General features: G+C 37.8%; 1 protein-coding gene across 1 annotated transcript; it reads left to right on the top strand.

The window, feature by feature from the left end:
• Window positions 1-223: 223 nt before the first annotated feature.
• On the top strand, window positions 224-4,261 carry LOC107808560 (LOB domain-containing protein 30). The gene is made up of 2 exons (XM_016633089.2): window positions 224-759; window positions 3,638-4,261. Exons 1-2 carry the CDS (start codon window positions 367-369, stop codon window positions 4,064-4,066), a joined length of 822 nt encoding a protein of 273 aa, XP_016488575.1. The 5' UTR covers window positions 224-366; the 3' UTR covers window positions 4,067-4,261.
• The last annotated feature ends 8,878 nt before the right edge of the window (window positions 4,262-13,139 follow it).

The raw sequence follows: 13,139 nt of genomic DNA, 5'->3' as shown, positions 1-13,139 counted from the left end.
AAGAAAGAAAAGAAAAAAGAAAAAGAAAAAAAACATGAGGGGGTGTTGCTAATGCTAGCTAGCAAAGGCCAAAACTCACGAGAGGAAGGAAGATAAATAAAAAGGCAGTTGGCTTATCGCATGTTTGCTTCACGCAAGCAGCTAAATGGGGTTTGCTTCATCGCGTGGCTTTAAAGACTTCATTTAGTGTTTAAAACACCCCCCTCTCCACTAATATACACACTTCAACAAAACCTTAAAATATAAAAAAAAAATTTAATACCACCAACCAAACCCTAGTAAGTACTCCCTCTATTCTTCTTCTTCTTTAGAACCCCTTCAAATTATGTTATATCAAGTTCTAAAAGAAGTGAATTCTCCAAGAAAATGAGCTCAAATAATCCAAGTAGTTGTACCGGCGGCGGGATCACCGCCACGGGCGGAGGAGGAGTTGGTGGTGGAACTAGTGGAAGTAGTAGCACCGGAGGTGGTGGTGCAGGAGGAGGAGGAGGAGGAGGGCCATGTGGTGCTTGTAAATTCTTGAGAAGGAAGTGTGTAGCTGGTTGCATATTTGCACCTTATTTTGATTCAGAACAAGGTGCAGCCCATTTTGCAGCTGTCCACAAAGTATTTGGAGCTAGCAATGTTTCAAAACTTCTCCTTCATATTCCTGTCCATAAACGTCTTGATGCTGTTGTCACCATTTGTTATGAAGCTCAAGCTCGACTCCGTGATCCTGTCTATGGCTGTGTTGCTCACATCTTCGCTCTTCAACAACAGGTAAACTTAAATATTAAATTGTATGTGTCTGCCTGTCCGCGTATATTAGTTAAATCGAACTATAGACTCAACTGAGTTTCTTGCCATGACTATAGATTGGTTAACACTCGTTATCTGAATTTTGTTTCTTGAAAAAGACTCATTTGTCCTCCCCAAGAATAGTGTTAACTCGTGGGGGTTACTTTTTTTAATTATTCAAAGTCTGTCTTATCATCAAAGTTGGTAAAATAAAGGCACCCCTCTCTTCTTCCGTTACAAATCGTTTTGCTTCTTCTTTTAGAACTTCTCCAACAACTGATTATCAATGCCTTCACTCTACTTCCACGTTATGTTTTCATATATAGAATAAATACAAAGCACAACCCCATATGCGTATTCAAGAATCTTCATTATTTTTTAACCATTTTCTCCATGCGTTACGAATATGATCAACTATCTGAATTAAACACTCTTAAGTCCCAGTTCTTGTTCAGATTTTCCCAAAGTTAAAAAGGATTTAAGATTATGATGATCTTGAAAAAAGAATACCTTATTCATTAATTTTTTTGAAAAGACTCGAAATTTTAGGACGAGTGAAAAGAGACAGCTTTCACGCATTAATTAGTGTTTTGTGTGAAGAAAGCAAAGAAGAAATGTATGTAGGAAATAAAGGCTTCTTGTTAATTGAGGAACATGGTCTTGGATCTGGCATTGGTTGTCAAAAGTAAAGACTTCTTAAGGTTGCGATGAGTATGTTTTAAGATTTTGAGTTGGCATATGTAAATTGTCTCACATTTTTTGTATCCAATAATAAACTAAATTAAACTCCTAGCTATATGTGAGTGAAAATAATGTACTTAGATCTTGAACAAGATTTTCTTGTACAAAGGGGAAATGGACCATGATGCGTTGCATTTAGGGAACAGTTTTATACTTTGCTGAAATCAATAAGTTGTTTGATTGATTAACTTATGATGATGTGGGCAACAGTACTTCTTTGAATTTTGCTGTTATTAAGGAAATGGTCGGCATAGGCCTAAAATCTCCATTCTTCCCCTTCTTCTCATTATTCAAAATTCATAGAAATATTCTTCTCTTTTTTAAAAAAATAATCAGTCTCTTCTTTCTTTGGAGCAAAATGAAAATATAATATATTTTGGTTATTTTTAGCGCAAGGGACAATGACCACTCTTTTGTTGTTTCTCTAAGAAGCATGTTGAAACCGATACTCCTCAACTAGGATAATAATAAAAATTAAAAAAGCTTTCTTTAGTCCTTTCTTTTTCTCTCACCTTATATCCGGTTAACAGCTTGACTTAAGTTTGGTTCTTCAATTAGTATAGTGAATTATGTCTGCTTATATTGATAAACATGTCCTTTTTAAACTTTTTTTAACGTTAATTAACAGTGTAATATGTTTGTGTTCGCTGCATTCAGTTGCTTTCACAATAAGGCAAATCTGTATGGAGGTCACCAATGAATTTTCCCTTAAATCTTTCGATGTTCTAATATTTCAATATTTGTAAAAGTAAACCGGCCGATTTCTTCTGAAAACAAAAGGCATACACTATATTTTTCTTGATATCAAATATATTAGAAATTGATAATAATTTGATCTTTAAATGGATTTAAGAGATTTTTAATTAAAGTTCCACTTCAATAATTCAATTGTATTAGAGATTTAATTAGATTATTCTCCGTGTCTGCTGGTTGACTTTGAAGGTTATTTGCTTCATGCATTTTTTCATTCCTCTCTTTTTATTTATTATTTGGAGTATTGGGAAGGGAGAATTTGTTAGATGACTTTTATGTTTCCCAAAAGAAACTAAATCAACTTCTATTCCCTTGAATTTGTCAGTAATACACAGATCCCAAAGTTTACCATTAATTAATGGTGTATTAGAGATATTGCATAAGTAGGGGTAATGTGAAGTAGATACAAGACCTTTAGAGCCCAGCCCTAATTGGATGATTTTGTCATTCTTATGTGAAAATTTTATCCCCCACACCTCACTTTGTTGTGTGCCTTTTACCTGAGCTATATGTTTGCTTCTTTTTTTTTTTGGACTCTCGACTAGGATTTGAAATTTATGTGTTCTAAATTAATAAATTGTACATATTCGATCAATTTCTTAAAACAATATACGATTTGAACAAAAGTTACTGAATTTCTTTTAATATGAACACTTTGATAACTTTATGACTTTTGAAAAGCTATAAAACTTTTAAACTAGAAAATTTGAATCTCGAAACCTCTCCTTCCTCTTTCACTAGGGGTCGTTGAGTTGGAAAACAAGTTATTTCAGGATTAATTATCCCGAGATTAGTTATTCCGGGATTGTTATCCTACCATCTCATAGCGTACAATCCCATGATAACTAATCTCGAGATTGGTTATACCGCAATTTTATCCCAACTAACAATAAATTAAATTCGTCTCAAATTTAATCTCGAAATTGATTATACATTTTCATTCGTACCAAACAAGCCCTAAATCTTCTATCAGAACTTAGCCAAATAGATCACTCAGAATGCATTTAATTAAAATTGCTTTTCCTTCTTTCCTGGTAACAGAAAGACACCCCATGATTACAAAAATGGTTATTTAGACTAGATAGCATGCAATATATACCTTTTTTTTTTTTAAGAATTGGATAAAGCAAATCTTTTCATGTAATCAAAATCTCGACTCTTTGTGAGAGTCACTCATGCATCATGTAAGTTTTTTTTTTCGCTCAAATAATTATGTGGTTTTTTTAAACAAAAAAATCATAGCATAATTAATTCTGCCACTAGTGATCCACGAAATTATATTGTTCATTTTTAAGGTATGGTATGTTAGTAAAGAACTACAATTAATTTCTGTGCATTGATAGCGTACAGTTTTTTATCAACTCAGGTAGTGAATTTACAAGCAGAACTCTCATACTTACAAGCCCACCTTGCAACCCTAGAGCTTCCAACACCGCCGCCGCAGCCGCCTTCACAACAACCTCAGACACTGCTGCCGCCACAGCCAGCTGCAGCACTCTCTATAACAGACTTGCCAACAGCAGGACCCTCAATATTGCCAGCAGCATATGATTTATCCTCACTTTTTGACCCAATGGTTCAACCCTCTTGGGCAATGCAGCAGCCACGGCCGACACCTATGGACCCACGCCACTATGGCAGCGGTGCTAGAGCTCCGGTAGAGATGTCACCGTCCACCACCGGAGGCGGCAGCGGCGATCTTCAAGAGTTGGCACGTGAACTTCTGCACAGACATGGATCTCCAACAGTAGTGCAATGCACGGAATCCTCAGCTTTGCCACCACAGACCAAGTGACCAGAGACTTTGAGAACTGACCTATGTTAAAAAGAAATGAGGGTTTAATTTTAATTAATCAAAAATAGGCAAAGTTACTTCCAACACTACTCAATATCCTTTAATTTTACCCTATTTGTAATTTCTTGATGATCCTTCCCTTTTTGTTTGATGTACTTTTTTGGAATACTAATTACATTCAATATTAGTTAGTCTTAGATAATGCTTACTTTTAAATTATTCCGTGTGTTGTATAGCTACTATTTGATAACCGTATAGTGTTAAATCAGAGGGTAACGATATTTAGTCTTTTGGATCTTTATTAAATTCTAGCATGGTTATGTTTTTATGGATTTGCTCAAAAATTTTAGTGAAGGTAGGACACGTCAGCATAACTTTTTATTTGAAAAGAATCTCTTCTATATTAGCGGTTCTTTTGCCTAGTATAAGAAATCTTGATTAGGATACGTAACAATATGATAAGTGGTGGCTTAAAGGTTTATTTCATTAATTACTCCTAGTAATTATTGAATTGAGAATTCCTCAACATCTTCAACAATTTAATCACTTATACTCCATTGAGTACTATTGGATCTTCGATTTTCCTCAGATGAGATAGCTAACAATGGTCAGAATGACACTCATAATACGTTCAAGATCTAAGGGCAGAAAATGCTCAATTTCATTAGAAGATGTATGGTTTAATGAATAATTTGCACTTGTTTCCAATATATTGCGCGATACAAAAGATGAATGTTAACTGGTGCAATCTCATTGTAAAAACCTTAAACTTTAATTTAAGGGATTTTTACCTAATTATACTATAATAAAAACATATTACTATCTTTATTTAGGTTTCTTATTAATTACTTTATATACCTATATTTACTAGTTTTATACAAAACCATAAAACGGAGGAATTGGAACATACCTTAAATATTGGGTATCAGTTACACATAATCCCCTACATTTAAGATACTCTTCTTTTTTCCAAAGAAAACTATATATGTCTTTGTACTTACCCAAAATTATCACCCCTCTTTGTACTTACCCAAAATTATCACAGTAAGAAACCCACTGAACCCCAATATCATCACCTCTCTTTGTACTTACCTACAGTAAGAAACCCATTGATACCCATAATCTTTCTAACTCGCTTACTCACTCCTCTTCCACTATTATCCCCCATATTTGCAGATTCTTTCATCTTCCAAAGCTGTTGATATACTATTTCTCTCTTTAATCGTCCAAAATATCTATTTCTCTCTTTAATCGTCTAAAATCTCTTTCTTATTTATACAATACAAAAGAAATTCGAAGATTTGCTCTCTAATCAAGTTGTGGGTAAGCTTCACTCTATGTAAAAGTTGGTTTTAGGAAAAGAGAGAGAAGAGGAGAGGGAAAAAAAGGAAAGGATATAATTGAAGACACTAATAACGGGGTGAGAGAACAATCTACATAATTTGTAAGAAAAATCTAAATATTTATTAAAAACTACAAAACATAGAGAACATTGGAAAATAAGTTTTTAATATAGTATAACTAGGTAAAAGTCCCAAACTTTAAAAGTTACGATCCAATATTGGTTGAAGCTTTAGTGGGCTTTCACGTAAATTTATACTTCGGCTAGACAATGCTAGGTTTAAATAAATCCTTCGTCAAAAAGCTGCATAGGCACTGCTAAAAGATTGTATTATGATGGATAGTAATGAATATCCAGAGGAAGAGATGATGAGATCCCTTATAATCCTCCCCTTGTTCTTCTCCAACGTAATCGCATTAGGGAAGATGATGATTCATATTTGATACCCAAATTTTTTTCTCAAAGTTGACTTTAAATTCCTAATTTAATTTGATAAATATCTGATGATGTCCTAATTTGGGTTGTCCAGTTGTTATAAGATGGATTTCAGGATGTATTTCTGAAGAAACATGTTTACCGTGAAAATGGTAATAACAATTAAATTTGATTATGGGACTCTAAAAATACGTGATCTATTTTTATGCTAGTTGTTTAAGCAGTTGATGCTATATATGTGAGGCTTAGAAACGAAATGAGAGTTAAGGGTAGGGTGATAATCAAATCGATAGGCTGACAATCGGGGCCTCGAGTTTGTCGATTCGAGGGCCTCGATATCGATTCCGGAGCTTGGCTGGGAGCTATCGAAGGCAGTCGAAGTATGACTAACAGTTATAATGATATTAACGAAGGCTCTTTATGGCCAATGATAAGCAGTAAATGACGAACAAATATGAAGGTAATGAATGAAAGCAATAATATCAAGAGAATATGTTAGAGAGCAAAAAGAATGTTCTTGTATATTTCGCGTGGAGCAACTGAAGCAACAGGAGTGATCACGTCCAACTATACCTTATAAAAAGGACACGCGGACATTGCAAATATAATATGAGTATTTAGCCCAGAGTCGAACCCACAAGGAATTAACTTATCAATTACTCTCGTTAGAAATTCTAAATTCCACGGAATCAACTTCCCAAACGTTGTAAATAATAGTTGAGGGTATTTCTACTAACTACGAATGAATGTAAATAAGCAACTGAAACTAACTATGGTTGAGTTGTAAACAATAAAGAGAAGGTCCTAAGGTTATGATTTCTCCTATTGACAGAGTCCCTTCTGGTTATGTTTCATATAGATTCACCCATTAATCTCTATCAATCATGAGCACTCTTATTACCGTAAATCTCTCCCGAGTAATCACGACAATTTACTAGACGCATTCTCCCGAGTTACGCTAGCTGGCTTTGTTTATTACAGCTCACTTTAGATTACACCCAAGGCTTCGTTATCCCTAATCCTGCCTTTAAACCCTCAGTTATTGATCCCTCATATACTTTGGGAGGTTCAACAATTACCTAAATATGCACTTTCTCCCGAGTTATGCACACTAAATAGGCCCAGCTAATTGGGGATCCTGTCAATTAACTACAATATGCACGAAGTTGAACAAATAGAGATTTAAACTGGGTAAATTATATTAACATAACAAGAATTTCATCCTTTAACAGGTTCCATCAAAACCTAGACTAGGAAATTAGCTACTCATGACAAAACAAGATAAAACTACTAAATTATTCATAATAGGTAATTGCAAGAAAATAAAAGGAGATAGAAAAACTCTAATGTTTGGTTGATCTTCTCACACTTGTTCTTACCTTCAAAGTAGTCTAAAAACAAGCTTAAGCATATCTTAGGCGAGCTTCTAAAGTTTATAAGGGTTTGGGATAAGTTTTTCCCGAATTACACTTTGGTCCCCAAATTGCTGGCTCGTGAACAGTTCACTGCGGTTGCGGAAAGACCGTGGCTCAACCGCGGTGAACACTGAACATTCTGCCTCGAGTCTTGATCTGTCGCGGTTCCACCGCAGTCGCGGTGGAATTCACTTAGTCCATTTTTTCTTCTTTGTGCTCGGGTACTTCTTGATTGGGCGTTTTCTTCACATTATTGTCTTCAAAACACTCCGTAGTGCTTCCTCACTTAGATTAATTCCTGAAAAGCAAAAGAACACCATTTAGAGCATTATGTTATCAATTTGCCTATAAAACAACAATAAAGCATGGTAATATTAAGGTATAAATATCATCTATATAGCCTAATATCAACACCCCATACTTAAATCATTGCTAGTCCTCTAGCAATCCACCACACTCTATCAAAGTTCCTTCCCTAATCTTTTCCCTTAACGATTCACACCTTGAACAATTTACCAAATCCTGTACCTAGTGGTGAATAACCTTTGCCTCAATAGTCGAATCTCTCGTACCATGCAACATTCGCACTTACTCAAACTACTATATACAAGAGTCAAGACTTACCTTTCCTTTGTGAGTCACATGCCCTCACATCACTCAAGAGAGTAGTTCCACATATAATGATATTTAGAACAATTAGGAACTTAGATAGACAAAATTTGCACACTCTCAAAAAGCACATTCACATGCCACAAAGATGCACCATAGGCTTGCCCGTAGTGCACTACTCTGCTAATCGAGCCCACTCAGTCTAAGATCAATAGGACTTCACTTAGTTGTAATATAGGCTAATGGACGGGTAGGATATATTTGGATATAGTGACCAACCTCCCTAAGCACTTTTAATACAAAACACATTAATATTCCATATCATTCTTATGTCAATCAGACATTCCCCACAATTTATTTATAACATCCTATTCCTTTAGGTGCATTTTCATCAAGCTACCACTTATCAACCACTATATTTATTTACAAACACTTTTTTTTTCTTTTTTTTTGTTTTGTGGTGCTTCTTCTTTTATTTTTCAATGCACCTTTTCTCTATTTCAATGATTCCACTCAAAAACCAAACCACCACCCCACACTTTTGCTTTTGCATAATTTTAATACCATTCAAGTGCTTATGGGAGGTAAAAGGGTTCAAACAGAAGGCTATTCAAATAATTGGGTAAGGTTCGCAATGTGGTTGCCAAAGAAACAGGCTTATAGGCTCAACGAGGTTAACTAAGATGTATTACATTCAGGTAGGTTTACATTATATATATCTGGCTTAACAAAGAAATGCCTATATCACTTCTAAGATTGAATGAAGCTACTATTTCGCTTTGCAGACACACATGGCAAGTTCTAGGCATCAAATGTAAAACAAAGAATAGAGTATAGCTCACACACACATGGCATATGACTCACTCCGGATTAATTTATCAAGACATCCTCTTTTAAGTGTTCAAGTTAGCTACAAACATACAACTTTAAGGCACTTTAGCAAGATCCAACCATTAAGACTAGGCGTTACACTCTAGTGTCGATTGTGTTCAGGTGTATTAACGCCAAGGGATTCTCTTACTATTTCAGCTCCTAGCCCATCGATGCTAAATAAAACAAACAAACAAAATAAACAAAACTACCTACACCCGGTTCAAGCTAAACCCTTGGAAAAGAACCGTGGCCCAAAGAAAAATTATAAAAAATAAAAAAAATCTTTTTGGTCTTTTCTCTAGACTTACTTCCCTCAAGAAAATTGTCTAAAGGATCCATCATTAGAAAGAGTCTCCATATTCCCTTTTTGTTTTATTTTTCTTTCGACTTAGTCCCCCAAGAAACCCGTCGAAAGAGATCTGTCGTCGGGACAAGTCACTTACCTACTTTAACTTACCTAATGAGACTATTACTCAAAACACCAAAACAATTAAAGCAAAACACAAAAAGAAAAACAGCCAAATTGTTACAAATATATACATACATTGAAGTATCCCCCACCCCACACTTAAAATGTAGACATGTCCTCATGGCATAAAAAATTAAAGAACAATGAGGTAGAGGAACTTCCTTGAAAGATCACTCCTGATCGGAGAGGGTGTCGGGGTTCACATTGCAAGCACGACCCAGAGCTCTCAGTTAGCCTAAGAATTTATTCTCTGACTTCACCGGTTGTTTAGCCACCGCGTCTACGCCGGCACCCAAATCAGTGAGTGAGGTATGCAACCCAGCCATCTCCTGCTCCAAAGTTGTCATGCGGGTACTCCGGGCGGGCTATGATGGTCCTGCCTCTTCAACTCTCAGAGGTGGTGGGATGTCAGCTGCCTCAGCATCATCATCATCTGATTCATCATCCGATTCATCAACAGTCACCACCGGCTCTATCCCAATTCTGATTTTTCTTGCCAGGAACGGGGCTTTCAATGGCAATTTCCCATCAACTCTAGGGTCTTCAAGGACTCTAGCAAGACGGCACAGCCTGGTGACTAGAGAAGGGAAGTAGAAGCCTTTGAGCAAGTCAGGTGATCTAATGAGCATCTCGTCATGGAGGAGCCGGGCCACATCAAAATCCCTATGGGCCATGAAACAGTAGATCGTTTCCGCCCGTGGTAGATTAACATCGGTCGTATTGCTGGAGGGCAACAACCGACTGTTGATAATGGTGAGCCAACACTTAGCCTCACAATTGAGAGACTGGGAGTTAAGTGTGATCCGGTGATTTATCCATATGTATTCTCTGTCTGGCACACAGATAGTCTCAAGAAGAGTTCCCCACAAGGCACTTGTTCGGCTAAAAGTATGATAATCATCAGAGTCCCCCTTGAACACTGGCAGCTGGTACACCCTGCAGATGGCCTCGATGGACGCATTTACCCGTGTATTGCGGATAGTAACAACTCCATTCTCATGTTCCAGACAGTTAGCATAGAACTCCCTTATCATCTGAACATTGGCTTCCTTCGGTACCTCGAAGAAGATGTCCAGCTGACACCTTCTCAACTCATTGAAGATATTCGAGCATTACACCTCTAAGGCTTGTCGGTCAATATGCACCTCATGTAGCAATTTCTTAGATGCTTTTGCATTGTACCTGTCCTCCGCCTGTTTGGAAACAAACCTCATGTTGTCAAACTGTGGCACACTAGCTTGCCCTTAGCTTTGGAGGAGCTTCCCGGTCCATTAGTGGAGGACCCGGTGTTGCGTCTCTTCCTAGATGGATTCATTGTACCTATCAAACAGAGAAACGCCTATCAGTGAGTGTGTGAAATGTGTGACCATTGATGGTTATTCAGACTTCACCACAACCATGTCATATTAGCCCTTATAACTCCATTGGGGCAATTTCCCAAACACCTTGTGGGCAAGACAATTTCTTTATACACTTAGCCCATATAGATACATCAAAGCTTGCCCCAAATCAAAGATTCTACTACACCATCACACCCCACAACACTTCATTCAACACCCACAAACATATACCTTTCCACCACATTATACACACAACCCCTTCACCAATCAGTCCCAAAAACGAAATTCAAGAGAAAATAAGAAGAAAACTACAAAAATCAACTAAAACATTACTACATAATTACAAACACTAGGCTAGCATATGACTACACACAATGCAAAAAGAGAAGATAGGGGGGGAGGTTAGTAGCATACCTTAATGGAAGAAGGGATGAGAGATTTGGAGATGGGGGAGTAGTATGAGTGAAGAGGAAGAAGGAGAAGAAGAGAGGAATTTGGGGAGGTAGGGTTAAGAGAGAGAGAGATGGAGAAATAAAGAAGGGGATTGGGTGTTTTGGTGACATAAGAAGGGGGTTCTGATATTATTAGGGGGTGGGTTAAGAAAATTGAATAAAATAAAAAAAAAACGGAAAAGAAATTAAAAAAATAGAAAAAATACTTACCTGACGCCGAACTGCCGTGGTCGTACCGCAGTCCCACTGCGGTCGCGATGGGCTTAATGCCTCGAGACAGAATGATATCGTCTCACCGCGGTCGCGGTGTGTCTAGCAAATTCGAGGCAAAATACTTGGCCTCTACCGCCGTTGTGGTGCTGGCACTTTTTTTTATATAGAAAGTTACACAAGAAAAAACTAACAACAGTCGTGGGTTGCCTCCTACGCATCGCCTGATTTAACATTGTGGCAAGATGCAGACAAGCGCATTTAAGGCTCGCTCGACCTTTGAGGTTCCATCAGGTGAATTTCTGACACTTCCTTTGGTTCTTTTATGCCTATGTATAGCTTCAATCTCTGCCCGTTGACTCTAAATGTGTGAGAGTCTTTCTCTGAGGCAATCTCTATGGCCCCTGAAGGGAATACTTCGATCACTCGAAATGGACTAGACCATTGTGACTTAAGCTTACCAGGGAACATCCGTAATCTTGAGTTATAGAGCAATACCATGTCCCCGGGTTTGAAATGTCACTCAGTAATGTTCTGGTCATGCAACCTCTTCATTCTTTCCTTGTACAACCTTGTTCTTTCAAAATCAAGATGTCGGAACTCGTCAAGCTCATGCAATTCAGTGATTCTCGTTGTGCCTGCAGCCTCAATGTCTAGGTTCAGCTATTTTAGTGTCCACCGAGCTTTGTGTTCAAGTTCCACTGGCAAGTGGCAGGCCTTCCCAAACACCAACTTATATGGTGACATACCAATTGGTGTTTTAAATGCAGTTCTATAAGCCTAGAGTGCATCATCTAACTTTTTCGTCCAATCAGTTCTTGTGGCGTTTACAGTCTTGGTCAATACACTCTTTATTTCTCTATTAGACACTTCCACCTGTCCACTGGTCTATGGTTGATAAGGGGTAGCCACCTTGTGGCGTACATCATACTTTGCTAGCAACTTCTCGAAGGCTCTATTACAGAAGTGGGTGCCTCTATCATTGATAATCGCTCTCGGGGTCCCCAAAACGGGTGAATATATTCTTCTTCAAAAATCTCACCACCACTCTTGCATCATTAGTGGGAAACGCTGCAGCTTCTACCCATTTGGACACATAATCCACAGCAACAAGTATGTACTTATTGCCAAAGGAGCTAACGACGGGTCCCATGAGGTCAATCCCCCAGACATCAAACATTTCCACCTCTTGAATCGGGTTCATGGGCATCTCATGGAGATGGGAAATGTTCTCGGTTCACTGACATTCATTGCAGCCCTTCACCCATTCACGCGCATCTTTAAACACTGTTGGCCAAAAGAAATCGGCCTCTAGCACTTTCGCAGCTGTCCTGGTTCCTCCAAAATGCCTTTCATATGCTGATGCATGACATGCCTGCAAAACAGAAGATTGTTCTAACTCGGGGACGCACCTATGGATCATATTGTCAACACAAATTCGAAACAAGTAAGGTTCGTCCTAATAATACATGCGGCAGTCACGATAAAACTTTTTCTTTTGTACAGAGGAAAGGTCATAGGGAACTATATCGCTGGCCAGGTAATTTGCAAAGTCTGCATACCATGGCACTTCCTCAAGACTAGTAGCGAGCAACTACTCATCTGAAAAGGTTTCCATAATGTCCTCAACCTCAACTGAGTTTTTAGCTCCCTCAATTCGTGATAGATGGTAAACGACTTAGTTTTCTGTGCCCTTACGGTCACGAATTTCGAGGTCGAATTCTTGCAGTAGCAACACCCAACGAATCAGGCACGACTTAGACTCCTTCTTCTCAATCACCTGTGAGCTGCATGATTAGTGTATACAATTACCTTAGAGCCAATCAGGTACAATCTGAATTTATCGAAAGCAAACACCACAGCCAACATCTCCTTCTCAGTCATAGTGTAATTCAACTGGGCTCCACTCAGCATTCTACTAGCATAGT

Source organism: Nicotiana tabacum, chromosome 7, assembly GCF_000715075.1.
Source record: "Nicotiana tabacum cultivar K326 chromosome 7, ASM71507v2, whole genome shotgun sequence".
Classification (NCBI taxonomy): domain Eukaryota; kingdom Viridiplantae; phylum Streptophyta; class Magnoliopsida; order Solanales; family Solanaceae; genus Nicotiana; species Nicotiana tabacum.
Note: the sequence above shows the minus strand (reverse complement) of the source record. Positions and strands in the feature narration are given on the sequence as shown.